The 24092-nt window shown below is 37.0% G+C and overlaps 1 protein-coding gene across 3 annotated transcripts in view; it reads left to right on the top strand.

Annotated features, from left to right (window-relative positions):
* The window catches only part of TMEM131 (transmembrane protein 131), a 236839-nt gene that overhangs the window by 174932 nt on the left and 37815 nt on the right, over positions 1-24092 (top strand). For all 3 annotated transcript variants that reach the window (XM_055378492.2, XM_004031466.5, XM_055378493.2), the window contains 17 exons: positions 2906-3014; positions 3820-3973; positions 4067-4237; positions 5460-5570; positions 5654-5788; positions 6978-7082; positions 8433-8519; positions 12523-12675; positions 12775-12850; positions 13021-13138; positions 15439-15577; positions 15692-15801; positions 16267-16333; positions 20732-20883; positions 21267-21409; positions 21849-22035; positions 23135-23320. In XM_055378492.2, the coding sequence (XP_055234467.1) occupies positions 2906-3014; positions 3820-3973; positions 4067-4237; positions 5460-5570; positions 5654-5788; positions 6978-7082; positions 8433-8519; positions 12523-12675; positions 12775-12850; positions 13021-13138; positions 15439-15577; positions 15692-15801; positions 16267-16333; positions 20732-20883; positions 21267-21409; positions 21849-22035; positions 23135-23320 (2203 nt within the window). The remainder of the gene's footprint in view (positions 1-2905; positions 3015-3819; positions 3974-4066; positions 4238-5459; positions 5571-5653; positions 5789-6977; positions 7083-8432; positions 8520-12522; positions 12676-12774; positions 12851-13020; positions 13139-15438; positions 15578-15691; positions 15802-16266; positions 16334-20731; positions 20884-21266; positions 21410-21848; positions 22036-23134; positions 23321-24092) is intronic.

The following is a 24092-nucleotide window of genomic DNA, read 5'->3' as shown; positions in this document are numbered from 1 at the left end:
GTATTCTTTGTAACATTTTCATATATTGGCTTTTATAGGCAAAGCAGATCCCCTACTTAAGCTAAAATAATAGACTTTATGACAGAATTGTCCAATTAGCTATTATTTCTAATGTGTATAGTATACATTTTGATACTTGAGGTGTTAAGTCAAGCCAGACTATACCATTTTTATAGCATGTTTTTATTTAGTTTTGCCTACTTTAATTGGAACATTCATTGAATTTGCTGTCACAACATTTTTAAAATAATGACTTAATGGCTGCTTAACCATATAGATAATTAAATGAGAATTGAACCTCTGAACAGGGCTTTTTTCATAGGCACCCATGCAACTGAGTAGCTGCTATTAAGCTTAAACTTTGGCTTTATGATAAAGCTATCTGTGCTCAGAGTCCACATGGTAAAGCTCAGCTCCTCATCGGATGAGAATATTTGATCAATGAATGTAGGAGGACACTGGCACACTTCACACAGTGTTTATGAGAGTATCTATGCCTGCTGCTCACTGTGGAGAGTTCTAGGGAGGGTCTGGAGCAGCTACGGAGGTGGGGCTGGCCTCAGGGTTCATCCTGTGAGCTCAGTGAGGACTCCCAAGGAATAAAAATCACATAGGCAGCATACTTCATGATACAGTTGTCAAGAAATAGTATTATAGAAGACATTAATGCCACAGTTATTTCTACATTTGTGGTAAAGTGTTCTCTATGCTGCTGAGAGACCACACTCATGCCTACCAGTGTCAGTATCACGAGGTACATTGTCTTCCCTTACAGAGGAGAAGGAGGCTAATTTTTGTATTTTTAGTAGAGACAGGGTTTCACCATGTTGGCCAGGCTGGTCTCAAACTCCTGACCTCAGGTGATCTGGCTGCCTCAGCCTGGCAAAGTGCTGGGATTACCGACGTGAGGCACTGCACCCAGCCAGGATGAGAGCATTTAGGACCCACCCTTCACAGATGTGCCGGAAAATTCTCCACATGCTCTGCAAGGCTGAAGAGCTACTCTTCTCTAGCTCCTGTATTGACCACCCACTTAATCTTTCCCTTCTTGAGATAAATGCGATGTCATTAGTGTTGGTTCTTCTGAGATCGTAGGCTCTAAGATAATTGTTTCTTAAAGAAATATGTAAAATTAAATAACAACAGCAAAGGGAAAGCATCTTTAAGAGCAAATGCTACATTTCTTAAAAGTAGGTTTTTAATATCATGTGAAAATCCCCCCACCATTCACCTCTCCCACTGCCATGCTGGATCCCCACACAAAATACCTCTGAGATTGCTGTGAAAATCAGTCAGGAAGTGTGTGTTATTTAACTTTTAATATTTTTAGAATGCACCTTATATATGTATTAACTCTGCAGTGTTCATTTATCAAGCATCTTTCTCATCAAAAGTTATTCTTCATAATTTTCAACAGAATTTTCTTGAGCTTTTTGACTACTTTATTTGCTATGTATGATACAATGTCATGAAATGCTTTAATGTGGCCCTTGTAATCAGTCTTACGTCAGAACAAATAGTGAAAAATTGAAAGCATCCAGAGATGGCTAACTAGCAAGCAGAGAAATAAGAGGCTGAATGGGAATTTTTAAAATGGAAAGTCTGTGTCTGCCATAGTCAAACACTAGATGTCATACCATTTCCTTGTTCTTTTTTGTCGTGAGGTTGGATGACACACATTTGCGGAACTCACATATGAATTCTTCACATAAATGGAAGTGTTCCTAAAGTACTCTAAGAGGATAAACATAAACAGCTTCTTTATTTGCTTTGAAAAGAACCATCTAATGGGTACCTAGATTGGACCCAACTGAATCAATTTCTGTAATTCCTTATTTATTTATTTATTTTTTAATTTTTTTTTTTTTAGGTCAGAGTCTCGCTTTGTTGCCCAGGCTAGAGTGCAATGGCGCAGTCTCAGCTCACTGCAGCCTCCACCTCCCAGGCTCAAGCGATTCTCCTGCCTCAGCCTGCCAACTAGCTGAGATTACAGGCACATGCCACCACACCTGGCTAGTTTTTGTATTTTTAGTAGAGACAGGGTTTCACCATGTTGGCCAGGTTGGTCTCGAACTCCTGACCTCAGGTGATCTGGCCGCCTCAGCCTGGCAAAGTGCTGGGATTACCAACGTGAGGCACTGCACCCAGCCAGGATTATTCAAAACTGCTATGAAATCTGAAGTTTTTACTTCATCTAAGATGAGGACAATATAATATGATGACAAGAGGGGATTTATCTCCTCTTATACCATGAGTTTTAGGGTTGGCTGATTTTTGAGAAGAGCTCTGAATTCTTGACTTTTCTTATACCATGCTACTTTATTGGTGATAGAGCAAGACTTTGGCCATACAAGAAATGTTATTTCTTTCTCAGTTCAAGTGTAAATCAGCAGGGCTAAGTGAGGGGTAATTTTGCCTCCAAGGGGATATCTGGCAGTGTAGAGAGGCATTTTGGTAGTCACAGCTGCAGGGATGCTACTGCCGTCTAGCAAGTAGAGGTCCGGGATGCTGCTAAACATCCTACAGTACACACAACAGCCTCCGCAACAAAGAATTAATCTGGCCTAAAATGTTAACAGTGCCAAGGATGAGAAATTCTGCTGTAAGTAAAGCCAAAGCCTGTGGCTACAGCAAAGCAGCTTAGGTACGGTGTTTTACCTCCTGAACCATGCTCACCAGCTAATTCCTTATCTGCTTATCTTATTACAGGAAATATAAAACATTTTCCCCCTTTTGTATGAAAAATGTGATGTTTCATTTAAAATGTTATAAAAAGTGTTCTGTTAGCCAATTTGGAAGCTCAACTTTTTTTCTTTTTTTTTAAGATTTTGTCAATTTACATAAATTCACTAATTCTCTTTGGTAGTAAAAGGTAACAGAGATTATTTTTTATGCTTCCTTTCAGCATCGAAGGCAAAAAAGCCATCTCAGTTTTCTGGGAAAATAACAGTTAAAGCAAAGGAAAAGAGTTATTCTAAACTTGAAATACCATATCAAGCAGAAGTTTTAGATGGGTGAGTTTCTTTTTAAAATAAATTCTATTACTTTTGACTAATCAGTAAATTATATTTTCCTGCTAAATGACCTGCAGAAATACTAGCCATGTTCACATAAACTTGATGGAATTATTTTTTGAAAGAACAGCCCCAACTATAGAAGAGAAAACCTCCTATATTTTGTTTATATTTTACTTTTTTAGAAGAAAAGGGTAAGTGGGATGATAGGATTTGGGCTTAAATGAAGACTTAATGATTCAAAAATCTGATTTTTTAAATATTATTTAAATCATTTGAACCATTTCCTTTCTGACATTTGTTTATAATATGTAAGTGATTGTGGCCTATTATTATTTTGACACTCGAAACAGAATTCTTTATATTCCTTTATAAATTCATAAACACTTCTAGAATTACAACTTCTTATAAATGGGAAGTAACATGTTCATTTTCTATTATACTTTAACCAATAGTAGTTTAATACTCAACTTGGCAAAGATTCATTTTAGCAAAGCTCCTTGTAATTCAGTGATAAACATGATTTTTTTCAAAGTAAAGCTTTTTTTGTTGATATGTCTTTGATTCTAATTGTATGATTCATATAATTCATTAGAGAATGGTTCTTTATATTAATTTCAGTATTTTGCAAGCTAAATTTTGTTTTAAATCATATAGTCAATCACTAAAATATTATACTTCTAAATCTTTAATACAATCCCTAATGCTAAATGTAAATTATTACTTACAACAAAAGAACTTGGATTTTAAATTAACACATGGAAATAAAAATGATTTATTTTGTTCTTGTTGTTTTTTTTAATAGTTATTTGGGATTTGATCATGCTGCAACATTATTTCACATCCGAGACAGCCCTGCTGATCCTGTGGAAAGGCCAATTTACCTTACTAACACTTTCAGTTTTGCGATCCTCATTCACGATGTTTTGCTACCAGAAGAAGCCAAAACAATGTTTAAAGTATGTCCAGGAGCCCTCATACTTTTAATTTTCCTGGTCTACCAACTAGGTGATGCTGACACTTTGTTTTTTTTCTCTTCTGTCATTTCTCAGGTTCACAACTTCAGCAAACCAGTCTTAATTCTTCCTAATGAATCAGGATACATTTTTACCCTGCTTTTTATGCCTTCCACATCATCCATGCACATTGATAACAACATTTTACTTATTACCAATGCTTCTAAATTTCATTTACCCGTGCGGGTATACACAGGCTTTTTAGATGTAAGTATATTAGCCATCTTTAACATTTAAACTCCCTGACCACCTTTAATGTTTTCAGATCTTATTAGGCAGTCGTGTTACATACGGTTTGCCATTATTTGTGCTCTGCAAATTGATCTAATTCTCCTAGTCAGTTTTTACCTTTCCAGGTAACTAGTTTTTACCTTTTTTGGCAGCTCTCTCTTGTGATACAGTTGACTTCTCTAGTTACAGTCTCTACTTAGATCTTTTCCACATTCTGCTTTCTCTTGGATATGCTTTTAAACTATTGTAATAATGGGGAATATAGAAAAGAACTAAATAGAAAAATGATAGGTAGAAAAAGAAGAATACAAGGAAGGTGAAGAGGGATATACGTAGGGAAGAGATGATCAAAACCGAGAAATATCGGGTCAAAGAAGAGAACCAGATAGTAAAGAAGAAAATAAGGTGGTAAAGACGCAAAGTTGGAAGATTATATATGACACAGAAGGAAACAATGAAGGTACTCCTGGTACAGAAAATAAGCAGGGGGAAAAATTCCAAACAAAGCTATCTTGAGAGTGATCAATGAAAGAAGCTTAGATAAGAGAGAAAACTGTTAGGAAAGATAAAAAGAAAGCTAGGACATCTAGAAATGTAGCCCTTTAAATAGTTGGCATCGATTAGAATTTTAGAGCTGGAGGGACCTTCAGTAATGTCTCGCTCCTGCTTCAGTTATTTTGTTTCAGTGATCATTGGTGATGCTTGCTGAGACCACATGCTTTTTGCCCGATCCCCTAGGGTTCCACTAAACCTCTCTTAGTAGTTTAGCTTCCTGCCTCTTTCATGTGCCCCCAGAGGAAGAATAGCAACTCAGCAGAAGCCATGGCTGTTTTCATTTCTGATTACTCAAAAGACTTTAATCATACAAAGCCCTCAACTATGTTGTATAAATGTGTGGTTTTATGCATATATACAAAAGCATAGGAAAGCATAGAACTGTAATTTTTTTTTTTTTTAGATGGAGTCTCGCTCTGTTTCCCAAGCTGGAGTGCAGTGGTGCAATCTTGGCTCGCGGGTTCAAGCGATTCTCCTGCCTCAGCTCAGCCTTCCGAGTAGCTGGGATTATAGGTGCACACCACCATGCCCAGCTAATTTTAGGGGGAACTTTAATACATCTTTAATATAGTTACTTTCTCTTCATAATATTGTTACATCAATGTGACTTTTTGTTTAATCTGGTTCTTTTATATCTTTCCAGTACTTTGTATTGCCCCCCAAAATAGAGGAACGTTTCATAGATTTTGGAGTACTGAGTGCTACAGAAGCAAGTAATATTTTATTTGCAATTATAAACAGCAATCCAATTGAGGTAAAAACCTGTTTTTATTCTAAATCGCGTTTAAGGATTTTATGCTTGTGTTGTGATAATCATTTTCATATCTTTTTTTAAAGTTGGCTATAAAAAGTTGGCATATCATAGGAGACGGTTTATCGATAGAACTTGTAGCTATGGAAAGAGGCAATAGAACTACAATAATTTCAAGCCTGCCAGAGTTTGAAAAATCCTCTTTATCAGATCAATCATCGGTAAGTAAACTTTCTTATTGTCTCCTTAAAGTAAGATGGATGTCTAAACTGCAAGTGGAAGATCATTGCTATGCTACATGTATCACTATTATTTTTATACAGTTCATAATAATGTTGGTTACTTGCTATTAAAAGGACCTTATAGGTAATGTAATTCAACCCCCTATTTTTATGATGAGGGCACTGAAACCCAAAGGGGTTTAGTTCTGCCTTGTCATAAAAAGTTCTATAACACACAAATTTTTAATTATCTTTTTGTAACACAAGTGTCATTACAGGAGAGATTCCCATGTGTACTAAACTAACCTTGTGTTCATTGAGTTTACTGGGAAAAAGAGATGGCCCTGAACATTGGTAGAAAATATTTTCAATTATGCAATAATATGTCTGTCCAGATACTGCCTCAGTATCAGTGAGACAAACGTTGTTTGATCACTGTGAGTCTGCCCACATATTTTTACCTGTCTAATAAACATGTTACAGTTGGTTGTCAGAGAGCGCTAAACAAGAGAAAACAAATTTATTAGTTTCAGCACTCACCAGTACTGAAAGGGGAACTTGGAGTTTATACCTACTGGGAAAAGAATTAGAATCACAGTCTGTGAGAAGGAGCATCAGATAATCTCATCTGCAGGTTAGAATAGAATTTCTTGGGGCAGTTTTACAAAAGGAAAAGCGAGTGTCCTTATACACAGAGAGTGTTGACAAACACGTTTCCGTGGAATGCCATAGGTCTGGTGTTTTGTTATATCTGACCTCAGCTGCCCTGAAGATATGAATATTAACATTATGGAGTGACATCCACAGCTTGAAGCAGAGCCAGCTGTGTATACAATTGTGGCTCCAGTGTGCCTGAAAGGTTGGTGGAAGGCTGTGTCCCTCTGCTCCAGCCCCTTTGGCCATACAGGTCCATGGGTAAAGAGTGAGGAGCTTTATTAGCAAGAGGACCACACCCCTCCCTCTTTCAGGAACCAGCTTTTTCAATGGCCCATGGAACAAGTGTAGTAGAGAAATATCAAGGGATGGAGACTATTTCGAGATATTTGTACACAGTGATATGGTAATTCAGTGTCATACTGGTATATGTTAGGATTTGTTAGTCATTTTATCACTACACCCTTCATGTCCATTTTAATAGGAAACTTCAGCTAACGAGGCTAATGAATGATACCATTTCTACTATCTACAGGTAACATTAGCTTCAGGCTATTTTGCAGTCTTCAGAGTCAAACTTACTGCAAAAAAATTAGAGGGGATTCATGATGGAGCCATCCAGATCACAACAGACTATGAGGTAAGGACTTTATGGGGATTCATGGAAGTGGGGTTTTTCTGAATAAGTCAGTCCTTTCTTGTCTTTATGAAACCAAAGAATTAAGTTTACTCAAAGTTACAGTTTACCAGTTTCATACCTTAAAAACTGAGCTTTCGAGAATAGTTTATAGAAGATTGATGTTCATAGGCTTATAGTTTTTTGATAAAACCCAACCCTCCTAACCTAAAAAGCAACTTCAGAAGAATGCCTGTAGCATGTTTAGAATTGCTTTGTTAGAAACCTGCTTAAACAGATGGTTATATCATTGCACAGACCCCAACTGAGTGTCCTGAGTTAGATACCTCTGATTGTTCCTACAATCATAAATAGCAGTCAGGGTCTAACATTTCTGAAAAGGAAGATAAAATCAGGAGATCATGTCCTAATCTGAGTGCTCACATTTATATTTTCATGAGTCATTCAAAGTCAAGGGACTAAAGGTTACTAAGCTTTTAATTAAAATATTCTGTGTGGAGCTTATTTTGCATTCAGTAAGATTTTGAATGGATGTATTTCTGCCAGACCTAAATGTTTTTAATTGTATATTTAAAAGCTCTTAGGAAAGTCAAGCACTGCTAAATTCAACAACTTACCACCTTTGCCCTCATAGATGTTTTCAGTGGACACAACTCCCACGTGGGAAAAAAAATGTAATTATAAAATAAACAGAATTGGCCATTTAATAATAAATGATTTGTTGAGAGTATGTCAGGTGAGGAATTCATGGTTATCACTCATGACAGAAATAAGTACATTTCAGAATTCAGATAAATTTTTGTTAATATGGGTGAAAATAAGAATTAAGAAAAATACCCTAGAGAAGTAGCTTTGAGAGTTACTAACAGTATGGGATGGGATTCTAACTCTAGAGTGTTCAGTGCATTTTTAAAAATTAGGTTGATGTCTGTTTCTATATCAAAAAAAGCTATGTAACTCTAGATATGCTGGATTTTACATACATTGTTTTAGGAGTACAGTTTGACTTTCTTTTTTAAAATAATCTATTTTATAGATTATTTGTATTTTGAAATACAAAAATATTTGTATTTTAAAAAATCTGTCTTCATTGCTTCCCCGTTGTTTAGTCTTTTTTACGTGTTTTCAGTGAATCACTGAGAAATCTGTGGAAATGTGTTATATTTCATTACATTTTATGGAGTACATTAGACAGATTAAACAGTATCTATGGGTGATTTTAATATTGGTATGGAGCTGGTTATTGTCAATATTAGTCCCAAAATTAGGTTAACCCCAAAATATAATGCAATAGTTATCAAGATGAGGCTAAGTCTTAACTACTTATTTATCATCATCTTCTTGACTTCACAGATCCTGACAATCCCTGTGAAGGCTGTGATTGCAGTAGGCTCACTGACCTGCTTCCCTAAGCACATGGTTCTTCCACCTTCCTTTCCAGTAAGACCATTAATACATACATTTTTCTATTGCTCGTTTTTTGCCTTTGCCTTTAGCTCTGTGTTCCTAGAATCTTACAGTAAAGTCAGTTATTCTTTATTAGTCATTTATTTTAAAGACATTATACCAGGTTCTTTAGAAGAGGTAAAGAGATACAGTCCTTTTCCTCAAAAAGTTTTCTATCTAGAAAGGGAAATGGACCCACAATTCAGAGCTATAAAGCGGAATGTAGAAGTTGCCCTAGGAGGAGTGAAAATAAAGTGCTGTGAGGGAAATACACATCTCACTGATGCAGGGGCTATGGGAGCCAGCTTAGAATTTCTTCCAACAGAGATGGAGAAGGGGTGGCAGAGATGTGAATCCAGGGCCAGGGCGCAAGCTCAACAGGGATGCAGAGGCAGTAAAGTCTGAAGTTGGTTCAGGCAATAGTGAGTTGTCCAGTTTGGCAAGAATGGAGAAAAGTTTTAAGAGAGAAAATGGAATGGTCTGTGGGGGTGATAACATGGAAAAAACTTCAATGCACTTAAGTTCATGGGAATATGAAGTTTTTGAGTGAAGACTTGACATCATCAGAGCTGAGCTTTAAAGACTGGCTCTCTGCAGAAAGAAATAGAGGACACAGATGAAAGTAACAATAGAGTGCCTGGAGGCCAACCCGCAGACTGGCCAGAGTCCATGTGAAAAGTGCCAAGGGGAGGTTTGAGCGTATGGCTGTGGCTGAGGCAGTAAAGTCCCTTCATACCTCCAAGCCTTTGTTGTTTCTCTGCCTCGAATGCCCTTCCTCCTGTCCTTCCTTCAAAGAACTCCTGCGTGTCTTTCAAGATTCAATTCCATTGTCATCTCCTCTCTGAAGATTTCTTGACTCCTCTAGACAATACTGGTTGTTTCATGTGTGATCCTAGAATACTTTGAAATTACCCCTCTTGCTGCAAGCCTCGTATTGTGCTCTAAATATTTCCTTATAAGTTGGCCTCCCCAGTGAGAGTCTGAGATCCTCTAGGAAAGGGATGAGAGATCGTTTCTTCCCAATAGCAGGCACTTAGTACATAATGTATGGATGAAGGAACAAATGATGGAGAGGGAACATAGGCAAGAGACATTGCAGGTGAATCATTTGAACTGTGATTATATCCTAAAGAGGTCATACAGACTGAAACAAGTATGGGGAGGAGGGTGGGTAGAGGAGGCAGGAATATGGCTTAGAGTTTGAGCCTGGAGAACAAAGACAAAACAAATGAGAAAACCAGGAGAAGATGCTGCCTTTTGCAAGAAGATGGTGCAGTCCATTCAGGAATACCAGGGCAAATGTAAAAGTGTCTCACATCCTAGTGGTGGGAGACAGTAGTGGGTTAAGAGAAACAAGACATTGCAAAATCTTAATGCTGTATGCAAGTTGAGCATCCCTAACCCAAAAATCTGAAATCCAAAATGTTCCCAAATCTGAAACATTTTGAGACCACAAGTGGAAAATTCTACACCTGACCTCTTGTAACAGGTTCCAGTCAAAACTTTGCTTCATGCACAAAATTATTTTAAATGTTGTATAAAATTACCTTCAGGCTATGCATATAAATGTATATGAAACATAAATGAATTTCATGTTTAGACTTGGGTTCTGTCCCCAAGATATCTCATTATATATATGTAAATATTCCAAAAAAAAAAAATAATCTAAAATACTTCTGGCCCCAGGCATTTTAAATAAGGGATACTCAACCTGTACAGTAAAACCTGAGTTCAATATTTAACTCCTTAAAAATACAAACTTTGAATTACTAGTTTCATCACATTTAAGTTTGGGTCTTAATTAAATCCTCATCTTCCTGTCATTCCGCTTTGTACTGACTATACTAAACTCTTGACTTCGTTATTTATCCAAAAGAGCCATGTTTCTTCCTTCCATTACCTTCTCAATCAATGATGTCCTTAATCTCTGCGTAAACTCTGGCAGGGAAAAGTTCAGTTCAGAAGACAGCAGATGACCCAGTGAAAAGCCCCATGAGTGGAATAAATGAGAAAGCATGTGTATAAGAACAAGATGTTGGTCTGGATCCATTTGTGTTGCAGTAAAGGAATCCCTGAGGCTGGGTGATTTATTTTTTAAAAAGAGGTGTATTTGGTTCACAGTTCTGGAGACTGTGCAGGAAGCATGGCCCCAGTGTCTGCATTGGTGAGGGCCTCAGGCTGCTTCCACTCATATTGGAAGGCAAAGAGGAGCTGGCATGTGCAGAGATCACATGGCAAGAGAGAAGAGAGGGAGGTGCCAGGCTCTTTTTTAACAACCAGTGGTTGTGTGAACTAATGGCATGAGAACTCATTACTACAAGGTCAGAACGCACCAAGCCATTCATGAGGGATCCACCCCTGTGGCCCAGACAGACACCTTCCATAGGGCCCCACCTCCAACACTGGGGATCACATTTCAGCATGAGATTTAGAGGGGTTGGTTTTGAACTGCTTCGGATTAAGCTTTCAGATATCTCTAGGAGGCTTACAGGACCAGATACTTGCTTGGAATTTTAAATTACCTCTATATTACCAAATCCTGTCAATCTCTTTATCAGACGGAGAATACTAGAGCTTACTGGAAACAATACCTCAGAATAAACATTTCATGTAACTCATAGCTTAATATTTGAATAGAATTGTGAGAGCAGCATTTATATCTGTGAGCTCTTTTGATCCCCAACACCCCCAAGAGACAAGGCACGAGTGAAGTAGTTATTTCAAGTACGCCAAGTGCAGTGACTGCCCGAGGGCTCCTGTCAGCATCGCAGCTGCATGCCCGCCCTCTGCTGGCTGTCGGGTGTTTTAGCCTCACTGGGCTGTAAATGAGGAGCGCTGGCCTCAGTGTCACAGTCATTCCACCCTTTTTCCTGTGCACGCTCTTCACTTCTGTATTTTTTATTCCAAATATTTAAAAAGTGGGTTTAATCATTTCAGAGACCTCTTCAAATGAGTAGGAATCTACAAAAAGTAAAATTTTGTATTCAGCCAAAAGAAAGATTGTAATGTTCTTCTGGAGGATTACGTAAATTATTTAATTTTTTAATTTAAAATTTGGTACCCTGTCACAGACAGAAGCTTGTGACTGGTAAAAGCAATTGCTGGTTATTTAACAGTTTTATTTGTGTGCTGGGGTTTTTGTTTGTTTGTTTGTTTGTTTGAGATGGAGTCTCACTCTGTCACCCAGGCTGGAGTGCCGTGGTACGATCTCGGCTCACTGCAGCCTCCGCTTCCCGAGTTCAAGTGATTCTCCTGCCTCACCCTCCCCAGTAGCTGGGACTACAGGTGTGTGCCACCATGCCTGCTAATTTTTCGTGTGTATTTTTAGCAGGAACAGGGTTTCACCATGTTAGCCTGGCTGGTCTCGAACTCCTGGCCTCAAGTGATCCACCCACCTTAGCCTCCCAAAGTGCTGGGATTACAGGCATGAGCCACTGCGCCCAGCTTGTGTACTGTTTTAATAAGATGCTTGACAACCCATAATTTCAAAAGATGTGTAATTTCTCTTTGATACAAATGACATATATTTTTCCTAATGAAGAGACTTTCTTTTAAAAAAAATTGTGATTTTGTCCCCTTTGGCTTTAGATTTTAGAATTCAGTGATTTCAGGGCATTCTTGCCTGGGTGTAAACAAACCTTGCTTACCAAACTGAAAGTAACCATTCCCTTTATCTAAAGCTATCTCTGTTTGTACCTTTGTTGGCATCCTCAGTATCTTAACATGAAAGTGTGAATGTTAACGTCAATCAGTTGTCACAAGATTGCAAAGATTTGTCCTCCTGATTTTTCTGTAACATGCCACAGCAAGAAAAAAAAGTTTTTTGGTGAGGTTTTTTGTCTGTTAATTACAATTTAAAGATTATCAATTGATGAACATTCTAAGATGTCTTTTGGGCTTTGGTTTCCTAGAAGTATGCTTGTCTACTCTGAAACTTGTGATCTTAAGAAAATTTAACCATATACAAATGAGTTTGTTTTTTGCTTTCTTCCTTCAGGGGAAAATAGTTCATCAAAGTTTAAATATTATGAATTCCTTCTCACAGAAGGTAAAAATACAGCAAATACGATCTTTGTCAGAAGATGTGCGATTTTACTATAAACGATTACGGGGCAATAAGGAAGACTTGGAGCCAGGAAAAAAATCAAAGGTTTGAAGACGTTATATTTGAGAATTCCCGTTGGTTAACATTTTGTTTTATGACCTTCTGTGGATTTGGGATTCATGGTTCTCCTGTGCCTCTTTATAGATTGCAAACATTTATTTTGATCCTGGACTACAGTGTGGGGATCATTGCTATGTTGGCTTGCCTTTTCTATCCAAATGTAAGTGACCTTGCTGTTCTCTCTCATGTCTTCACTTCCCCCAAAATACTCTTTTAGTAAGAGGCTGCCACTTTTAAAGTACATTGCTGTCTTTTGTTACTATAGAAATTATTTGAAGGAAAATTGACAAGTGAGTATAGATGCAGGTTAAGTATGTTTCCTTGTTTTAGCCGAACCCAAAGTGCAGCCTGGTGTAGCCATGCAGGAAGATATGTGGGATGCTGACTGGGATTTGCATCAAAGCCTGTTCAAGGGATGGACAGGAATAAAGGAAAATTCAGGTCATAGGTGAGTGGTTTATGTTTATTTATTTTAGCCATCTTTACAAGATGACTATTGAAACATAATGCTTTCTAAATTATATTCTTGTGTTAGATTATTTTGCTTTATAGCTAAGAAAGAATGCCTAATTTTCAGAAAGTTATTAGTGAGGCATCTTAAATTGCCATTTTAACTGTATGTTGCTTGGAAATATACATACTGTCATTTTTCTCTTTTCTGTGGTGCTTTAGATATTTCTTACACTCCAAGAAAATATTTGAAGTTGTTTTTATGTAGGATGACGACAGTATTCACCTTAGACTCATCCATTTGCATAGGAAAGAAAGTTTTTTACCTACCACTGATGTCTGTTAAAGGCAAGGAAAACATTTTCTAGGTTTACCCCCACCTAGACACTTGGTACAAGACCAGAGTGTCTGTTTTCTTATTGTGAAAAGAATACCTCCTTCCTTTTTTTTTTTTTTTTTTTTTTTTTGAGACGGAGTCTCACTCTGTCACCAAGCTGGAGTGCAGTGGTGTGATTCTCCTGCATCAGCCTCCCAAGTAGCTGGGACCACAGGCACATGCCACCACGCCTGGCTAATTTTTGTATTTTTGGTAGAGATAGGGTTTCACCATGTTGGCCAGGATGGTCTCCATCTCTTGACCTCGTGATCCACCCACCTCAGCCTCCCAAAGTGCTGAGATTACAGGCGTGACCCACTGTGCCCGGCCCACCCCCTTCCTTTCTAAGTGCTGAGTTATTCGGGAGCACACAGGGCTCCATTCAGACAGGCCCCACAGTGTTTCTTTGGCAGGTAGGAAATGTGCATCTAATGACAAATCAATACCACACCCAGATTCAAAAACAAAAAATGTATTGATTTGGTAGTATAGAAATCTGATCTTTTCATGTACTTCAGAAAAGAATTTGACTAGAATAATGATAGTATGGCAGCTGATGGAAACTGCTCTTCTCAAGCTTCTAATTTGAAATATATTTGTTAGTATCAGGATATTCCCATTTAAGAGTACTGTAAATTCTCAAACCATTAATAATTGGAGGGTTTGTTTATCTGAACTCTCTGCTATGAAAAGTTTTCTTAAGGCAAAAGAAAGTCGAATGTTTACTTTAAAAAGATGGTTAAAATGAATACAAAAGAGACCTCCTCTAATGGACTTGCTAAGAGAACACTAATTAAAACTCTCCTTTGTACCCTGTATTTCCACAGTGGACATTATAAAGGACAAGCAAGCCCCAAATGTTAATGTCCAGTTATGAACAAATAACTTACAGTGCTGTCCTAGGCTCAGCTGCTAAGGGGCCTCTTCACCTCCTACCCACAAAAAGCCTGCCCTCCTCTCTGTGTCCCCAGCACCCCATTGCTAAGACCTGGGCTCCCTGTCTATCTTGAGTGCACAGTAGATATGATATTCTCCCTGATCCTGCCTTTGTGTTACTTTGTTATGTGTGTGTTACAGAGGATTTCTGCTACTAGTCATGTAAACTTGTACTCTTACCAGTATTAGAGTATCATAACACTACAGCAATAGAGTTAGGGGTTAAAATATGCTTCAGTGTTTAGTCCCAGGAATCTTAGCTCCATTTATAATATTGTGTCTTTGGGAATGTGTTCTGAGTTCTAAGCAACTGGCTTATACACACTTATAAGTAGGGAGATATTCAGATGAGGTCTTGAATATTGCTGAAAACTTTACATGTGTCTGCACAAAACCCTCATAGGTTTTACCTCTGTTGTCAACTGATGCCTTCATTGAATGTGAGGACTCTGTTTTGTTTTTATGTCAAGGGGGAAAAAAGCCATATGCCAAGCAATGCACTGCCTTCTCATTAGTTCTACTGAAAATGTTTTTAGCACCCTGCTTGTAGATGTCTGGATCTTTCCTCTAGGCACATAAGATCCTTTAGGATCTGCGTAACATCATGTATTATCTTTATATGCCTGCCTTTTCTAAATAGGTTATCTACTATAGGCCAGCTTTTCTTACTGAATTTATACTTGGAAAGGTTTTTCGAAACTTACACAGGATTACATTAATGCCATTGGTATTATTCCTAAGATTTATCATCCTTTCTATGTTCAGTGCAGAAACAGAGGATCTGTGACAGATATTTTGGCAACTCTTTGCACCAATATAGAGACATCATATAGCATTACAAGCATAGTAAAATATTAGAATGAATAAATGTGTTTTTTCAGGGCCAGCAAAAAATTTCTCAAGTACATAAGCCTAATCGAATTTCTTATGTTCAGAAGACTCAAATATTTCATTTTGATACAGTGACTTACAAATTGTTTTTCTAGATTGAGTGCTATATTTGAAGTAAATACAGACCTTCAAAAAAATATAATATCAAAAATCACTGCTGAGCTCTCCTGGCCTTCCATACTTAGCTCACCCCGGCACTTGAAATTTCCACTTACTAATACAAACTGCTCCTCAGTAAGTATTCAAAGTGACATTGGTTTTTGGAAATACATACTAGGGTTATAAAGTATTTACTCTTAGCTTTAACTATAGAAATCTTTCATTTAATGTTTCATTATTTTGTTTAAGGAAGAAGAGATTACTTTAGAAAATCCTGCAGATGTTCCTGTCTATGTTCAGTTTATTCCTCTGGCTTTATATTCCAACCCTTCAGTGTTTGTAGATAAGTTAGTATCAAGGTAAGTATTGCTTGGGATCATCACAGTGTTTCTATGTAGTATTGAATCAGTATTTTATTCACTTAAAAAGCCTTATTGCAGCTCATACAGATTAATAGATTTGACGAGAAGTTCTGGATCTATAAGGTTGAGAGAAGGTTTTAGGGAGGTTTAGGTTGATACTGTGCAAAGCATCCAGAAAAACTTTCAATGTAAGGCAAGAAAAAGTAATATGGAACTCCCTTCTAAAAATGTGTAAAGAGAAAGTAGATGAAACCTTTCAAATATTCTAGTTTTGAAAAGTGAACAAAATATTAATTACAAGTTGTGGCCTTTAATTTTCTTAAGGCTATAAATCTGGTCATATTGATCTCAAAACCTGACAGACAATAATTTGAAAATAAAGCACACACCTGATAATCACTCCATAACTCCCTTAACTGTGATGTTGCTTATGAATAAATATGTGTACATTTTTTGTTTTAGGTTTAACTTGAGTAAGGTGGCAAAGATAGATTTGAGAACACTAGAATTTCAAGTCTTCCGAAACAGTGTAAGTATTCAAACTTCATACTATTCCAAAGAAATTATTTTATAATATGATCAATATAAATATGAAAGAAAATTATTGGCTACTCTTAAATTTGGCTGAAGGGTAAGTTACTGAAGAAGTCAGAGCAGTCCAGTAATTATTTCAGAGGCAAATAAATCAGGAAGAGTAGGTGGGATTTAGATCAAGGTGAGGCACATTGAGTAAAAGGTTCATATTTATGGGCATTAAACATTAAGCCCATGAAGGTTTGTAATAATAATTACAGAAATTCTGAGAATATATAGATGAGGTAAATATTAATACATCATTGATTTTTATTAAGCATCAAAATATTGAGCTCATTTACATTTTCATTCTGGATACTTTGTAATTAAATTGTAAGCCATCCATTGATGCTAAACCCATGACTAGCTGTGTTTGTATTTAGCATGGTAATATGCATGATTTTCACTCAATGGTTAATCTTTTATTTATAAACATATACATAAACTGGTTTGTTCTAGGAACCAAACTATTTTCTGTCATTCAGGCCAGGCTGAGCAACCACTAACCACACGTTATTAAATAAGACCTAATGTAAGGGTGTGTGTTGGGAACTTAACACTTGGAGCTAAGGCTCCCTGCAAACTGGTCCAAGCCTTTTGGCCACCATGCCCTTGTTTCTGCCCAAGGCCAAATTCAAATCTGGTTCTCTGATTCCAGAAGCCTTGCCCTTACCATTGTATCATGTGGTCATTGCTGATCAGGAATTGCTATGAGCCTTTTCAAACGAGATCCCTTGTAGTTCTTGAAATACTGTATTCTTTCCCATAGCTCCATGTTTTAATCTGTAAGGCATATATTAGCCCAATCCTTATTAGAATAGTTTTTATAACTCTGTCTTTAAGACAAGCTTACATAAGAAAGTAATATTCAAAGTAGTATTTTTTTCTGTCAAATAATGGCTGGGACACTAGACTAAGTTTAGACAGTCTTGTATTCTAGCCTCATGCCCCGCTCTGGGAATCTTTTCGTGCTTTGCTTTTCCCATCTGTAAGATGCCAAAGTAACAAATGTTACTGGAAGTTATCTAGAAGGCTCAGTAACCAGAACTTCCTTTCATTCTGCTTTTCTTTTTCTTTTTTTTTTTTCTTCTGAGACAGTCTGGCTCTGTCACCCAGGCTGGAGTGCAATGGTGTAATCTCAGCTCATTGCAACCTCTGCTGCCCGGGTTTGTGCAATTCTCCTGCCTCAGCCTCCCGAGTAGCGGGATTACAGGCACGCGCCACCACACCTGGCTAATTTTTTTTTTTTTTTTTTTTTTTTTTTTTGTATTTTTAGTAGAGCCAGGGTTTCACCATGTTGGCCAGGCTAGTTTCAAACTCCTGACCTCAGGTGATCCACCCACCTTGGCCTCCTAAAGTACTGGGATTACAGGTGTGAGCCACAGTGCCCGGTCCACTCTGCTTTTATAATAGGGAGAAATTTCACATAAGTATTAAGTGAGCTAATATTTAACTTTCTTATTTTATTAACTACAAGCCATATTTACAAGATGTAGAACACTGAACTAAGCACTGTGAGAGATAGGAAAATAAATAAGAGTACTCGACGTCAGAAATGTATTCTAAATAAGAAATTCAGGAGGAGGTCGTAGAGTGAGCTTAGAGTAAATTCTATCTCAGGCATCTCTCTAGTGCTATAGAATGTGGTTCTCAAAATACTTGGTCTCAGGACTCCCTTGCAGTCTTAAAATTATTAAGGACCCCAGAGAGGTTTCTTGGTTATATGGTTTACATCCATCAGTGTTTTGCCATATTAGAAACTGAAACTGAGGCCGGGCACGGAAGATCTTTAAAATAGTGATTTAATTTGTTTAAAATAATAATAAACCTATTCCATTCAACATAGGTAACATCAAAAATGAAAACTACCTATATTTTAAAAAATCATTTAGCAAGGAGAATGGATTTTTTTTAATTTTTACAACTCTCTTTAATGGCTGGCACCCTGACTTAATAGACAGGTAGATTCTCATATCTGCCTCTACATTCAGTCTCTCTTGATATATTGTTTTGATGGAAGTATGTAATGAAAATCTAACCTGCTACAGACATGTAATTACAAAAAGAAGGAGTATTTTAGTTGCCTTTTTATTTATAACACTGTACATCAGTCTTTTGGAAAATACTGGTTCACAGAGACATGCAGACCTTACAAATGTTGCCACAATTCACTATGCACTATCCAAAAAATGAATCATCCTCGCTAATCTAACCACCAGGCTCATCAGGAAACTCTTGAAGTATTGGGAAGCTGTCAAGCTCACAATGGTGAATACAAATTATCCAAAATCCTAAATTTTGCTCAAAAGCTTGAATTTTATTAGAAACAAATACTTCAGTAGGCTCACTTATTTCTGTGAAAATACCTGCCAGACACCCAAGTCTGAATAACCATAGACTGTCAGTCATTCTTTCAGACATAAACGGTGTTCCATGAGAAAAGCAGCTAGTTCAGCTTGCATCTCAAACAGCTTTTCAAAACAACATGGTGGCCGTAGAAATACTTTTTACATACTTCCCATTGTATCCCACAGAATATTAAAGACATGCTCCAGGGTTGAAGTTTTTACGGCATAATCAAGGACTTTTTTTTTTTTTAATACAAATGCATGACACTGAAAAACACAATGGCTGCTAGGAAAGTTTGATACCACTGCCTTGATGCATGCTAAGGGGTCAGCAGTTTTACCCTCCATGGCTTTTGCTGACCATCAGTGCAGATGCCAACATAGTGAAAAAGACAAATAACGTCTATCGGTATTATTATGAAAATAGTTTTGACATCGTGATGGATACTCTGACAGGATCCCTGAGATCCCCAGGGGTCCAAGGATCACTTTTGGAGAACCACCACTATAAAATTATTAAGGTCCTGAATGGTATACGGGAGGCATCACAACATCTTAAAGTTTTCCCCAAACCATGAGAGTTTAAATTAGCTAGTGCTTGCTGGGAATATATGTATAGTACATCATTGTGTCCATCAGTTAATCAGAGTAGTTTATTTAAAAGGGAAATTACTCACCAACCATCTTGAAGCAGTTGGAATATTCTTCTGTCTTAGTGGACTTTGACAGAAAGGAAAAAAGTAGCAGTTAACACTTGAACAACACAGGCTTCGACTGTGCTGATTCACGCATACATTTTTTTCAATCAAGCGCAGATGGAAAATACAGTTTTTCAGGATGCAAAACTGCATATATGGAGAGCCCTACTTTTTGTGTAGGCACATTCCACAGTGGCCAACTGCGACTTGAAAATTGCAGATTTGGTTATGCCAGGAATCCTGGAACCAATCTCTGGCATGTACAGAGACAACCGTATTTACCTCAGAAGCAAGAATTAAAAGTAATGTGCTTCATAAAGTCTGTTGACTCTAAGTTAATGTTTGTGGAATCATGCTGAAGCAAGTAGCTAGATCTCTATGTGTGAAACACACACCGATCTATGCCAGGGGGAGTAGAAAACAATACAAAATGCACCTTCCTTCCATGATAGCAGAAGCCATAAAGAACTGGTGGATGTTTATAGCCAAGCGTTGACAACCCTTCCCTCAAAAAAGTTTACACTTAATGTTGCTTAAAAACCAGAACAGTATATCCTTATATGTGACCTGTGACTGTTTTCGTAATAAAAAAGCAAATGTTTTTCAACCTTAACTATAACTGGCTGTCAGAAAGTCCTATTTTGAATATTAAACTAAGCTATGCTTTAAACTTTAAATCATTGCGTGTTTATGAAACAGTAAGCGTGTGTAACCTTCAAAATAAGATTCAAGGAGAAATGTATAGGAATTGGAAATCTTTTTACATTTAAACATTCGGTGCAGCCTGAAGACCCTTCAGCTGGTCCCCTTCAGAGGGGAGGAGTGGCGTGGCAGTGGCAGGAGGCCTGAGGTGTTGGCCCTGGTCCCCTTTAGAGGGGAGCAGTGGCGGGAAGCATCAGGAGGCCTGGGGTGCTGGCATTGGTTCCACAGGTGTTTGCTTTGTGCTATTGTGTCTAGCTGATCATCTTAGGTTTGTGTCCTTTTCTGTGTGTATAATATTTCAAATTTTTAGGTTAAAAACAAAAAAGATATGTATCCAAAAACAAATGCCTTGTGCAAACATTGAGGACTTTATTTGGTGACCTGGGGAAGAAAGCCCCTTTTTGGACTTAATGTAGAATATGAATCTCATCGTTGGTTACTCTGCACTGCTTTCCAGCTAACCCATATCTAAACATGACAGATAAAATTGTTTATGCATTTAATCAGTTTGAGAAACTATACTGGGCTCTAGATGGGGTGTAAGGGAAGAAACATTCTTCCAGAGAATATATTCATGACTCCTCTTTGTTTACCCAATGATTCAAGGCTCATCCACTGCAGAGTTCAACAGGATTTATGGAGGGCCTCTCTCGACATTTAATTTTAAACCTAATTTTAAAACCTGGAGAAAAGAAATCTGTCAAAGTAAAGTTTACTCCAGTTCACAACAGAACTGTTTCTTCACTTATCATAGTCAGGTAGGTTCTGTGATATAGGTGTGGGTTCATTTTTACTACTTACTTAGAAGTCCTCACTTGTTTTAAGATGAATTTGCATGTCTAACTTATGAAATAGTTTGAATTCACTTTGTCCAAAACATGCACACACTCCATGCCTGATGAAGCATACCTTTGTTATCAAATGCATAGTTCAAAAACATGAATAGTGTCCTAATGTAATGTGTGTCTCTTAAAAATAAAAACTTGCTCTTCTCTGTGTATTTTTGAATTCTTAAAGAATAAATTCTCACCATTAAATTTAATTTCTATGTGGTGCTCTGTAAAATAACAGTAGAAATTGCAAATCAAAAGATTGTGCAGATTTAATGAGAGAAAAATCTATAATTCTCATTCTTGCATAGAAATAACCTGACTGTGATGGATGCTGTGATGGTCCAAGGACAAGGAACAACTGAGAACTTGAGGGTGGCAGGCAAGCTTCCAGGTCCAGGAAGCTCCTTACGCTTTAAAATCACGGAAGCATTGTTAAAAGATTGTACAGATAGTAAGTCTTCCTAACAGTTTCAAGGACACTAATTTCAGCATTTGCATTCAACAGTAAATAATTTCAAAAACAACATTATTTCTGTATGTGCACACGTGTATATTAGTTATGAATGCTTAAGAGCTTAAGGAAATTCCATGTTGTGTTTAGAGTTGTTTGATTTGGATCTTAAAAGATTTAAAGTGTTTGCACTCATTGCATACCTTAGCTGATTTACTCTCAGTATGAAACGTGAAGTATAGTAAACTTTTGCCATCTAAAATGATTTATCAAAGTAGATTACCTCATGATGAAATCTGAGGAACAGCTGATCTCTCTGACATGCAGGGATGGTTTATAACCTGTGACATATAGTAATTCATGAATAATATATTTATCATTTGGACTGGGAGCACATGATGGCAAGATTTAGTCTTATTCCTGATTTTTTATCCTTTAGGTTTAAAACTAAGAGAACCAAATTTCACATTGAAAAGAACATTTAAGGTAGAGAATACAGGACAACTTCAAATTCACATAGAAACCATTGAAATCAGTGGATACTCATGTGAAGGATATGGCTTTAAAGTTGTTAATTGTCAAGAGTTTGCTCTAAGTGCCAATGCTTCTAGAGATATAATCATATTGTAAGTATTTTATTTTAAGGTGTAATGAATCACTAACTTTCCTCAAACTCTGTGCAAAGATATGTTTTCATATTTACCAAAGGTCTTTATCCACAAATGCATTCATTTGATTTTTTTTTCACTTAATCTTTGGCTAAGGTGTTTCTTCATATCTTAGTTTTCAAAGTTGTAAATTTTCACTTAATCTTTGGTTAAGGCATTTCTTCATATCTCAGTTTTCAAAAGTTATAAAACTTTATCTCCGAAGTGGATCAGATAATCTTAGAAATCAATTTCAAAATTATTTTCAGGGTTACGTTAAAGCAAAAGATGTTGGTGTAAATTCACAGTCCCTCAGCAACAGAGATTTGTTTCATACATGTACAGTTTTTTCACATTTTGCAGTATACGGATATGTAACATTTTGGTCAGAAGACAGTTTTAATACCTATCTCAGTAATAGCTGCAGCATATTTTAACAATTAATTGATAACTTGTTCTGTTATAAAGTTTATGCAATAAAATGCAACTTCTGTCCCTTAATTGAATATTTAATTTTGTGATCTTTAATGAATATTTACTTAATAAGTAGCTACATTATTGCATATAAGGCATAATGTTTGACACCTAAAGATGCAATGAGGAATAAGACACCTTTCCTCAAGGTGCATACAATTAGCAAAAAATAAAAATAAAATAATTGCAGCAGTAATCCATACTGCAGGAGATGATGGAAAAATCACTAGGCCCCAGCCAGTTGGTTTGTTTTTTTAAAAAAGACATTATTGGGATTGTAGCCTGGGAAAAGAGCATGGATTTAGATAAAGAAGAAAGAAGGAGAGAAGGACATGAAGCTCAGGACCATTTTCTGAATTAATAATTATGGGAATTTGATTATTGTTATTTTTTAGTGTCATTTCTCTAATTATTCACAGAATACAGTTGTTCCTATTATTGACCATGGGACAATACTTTTTTCATCTTAAAATACGGAAGTTGAGTAAAAGTATCAAACGCAAATTCTGTGTTATATTTCAAAGGCTTATAGGACCAGTATTATATGCAGACTGCTTGTGAGATATTTTTAAAACTTAGCCTTACTACCGTCATTCTGTTTTAGGTTTACTCCTGATTTTACAGCTTCTAGAGTTATTCGGGAACTGAAGTTTATAACAACCAGTGGCTCTGAGTTTGTATTTATATTGAATGCATCCCTTCCTTACCATATGTTAGCAACCTGTGCAGAAGCCCTACCCAGACCTAACTGGGAACTGGCTCTGTATATCATCATCTCAGGAATAATGAGGTATTGTGTCTTGTTTCAAGGTTCATATTCATTCAACATTTAACACTGTTGATCGAGTGCCCACTGTGTGCCAGCCACTGTTCTGAGTTCTAGGATATGCCAGCAAACAAGACAGAACTCTGTCTTTATCAATCTCACAGACTGGTGGGAACAGTTAAAACAGAGCCCTTCTTGGGTGGCATATATAATAAACAGTGTTCTTTACCTCTGAAATTTGTTATACAAATTAAGTACATTTTAACGTCTTTTTAAAATGCTCAGATAAAGTTACTTGACTTGGGCATATATATAATATACTTAACACAATAGTACGTAGGCCACTTGAAACTGATTAGAAATATTTTTTAAATTCTCAGTGTCTTCATCTGTTCTCAATATATTACTTTGTGTTTCAAGAGTCAGATAAATGCACCTCTAAACTAATTTACATATTTATATCACACATCCTTTAGAGGAAACGGGTTGGAGAGTTGAAACTAAAATTCTTCTTAGTAAAAGAAAAATCAAATTCCAGGCATTTCTTCTAATACACATAATTATTGCCTCCATATAAAACCTCCATGTGAGATGGCATTCTATAAAAATTCATGAGCAGGCCGGTCACGGTGGCTCACACCTGTATTCCCAGCACTTTGGGAGGCCGAGGCGGGCAGATCACCTGAGGTCAAGAATTCAAGACCAGCTTTGCCAACATGGTGAAACCCCGTCTCTACTAAAAATACAAAAAATTAGCCGGATGTGGTGATGCATCCCTATAATCCCAGCTACTGGG

Source organism: Gorilla gorilla, chromosome 12 (assembly GCF_029281585.2).
Source record: "Gorilla gorilla gorilla isolate KB3781 chromosome 12, NHGRI_mGorGor1-v2.1_pri, whole genome shotgun sequence".
Lineage (NCBI taxonomy): Eukaryota > Metazoa > Chordata > Mammalia > Primates > Hominidae > Gorilla > Gorilla gorilla.
This window is presented reverse-complemented; position numbering and strand designations above follow the sequence as displayed.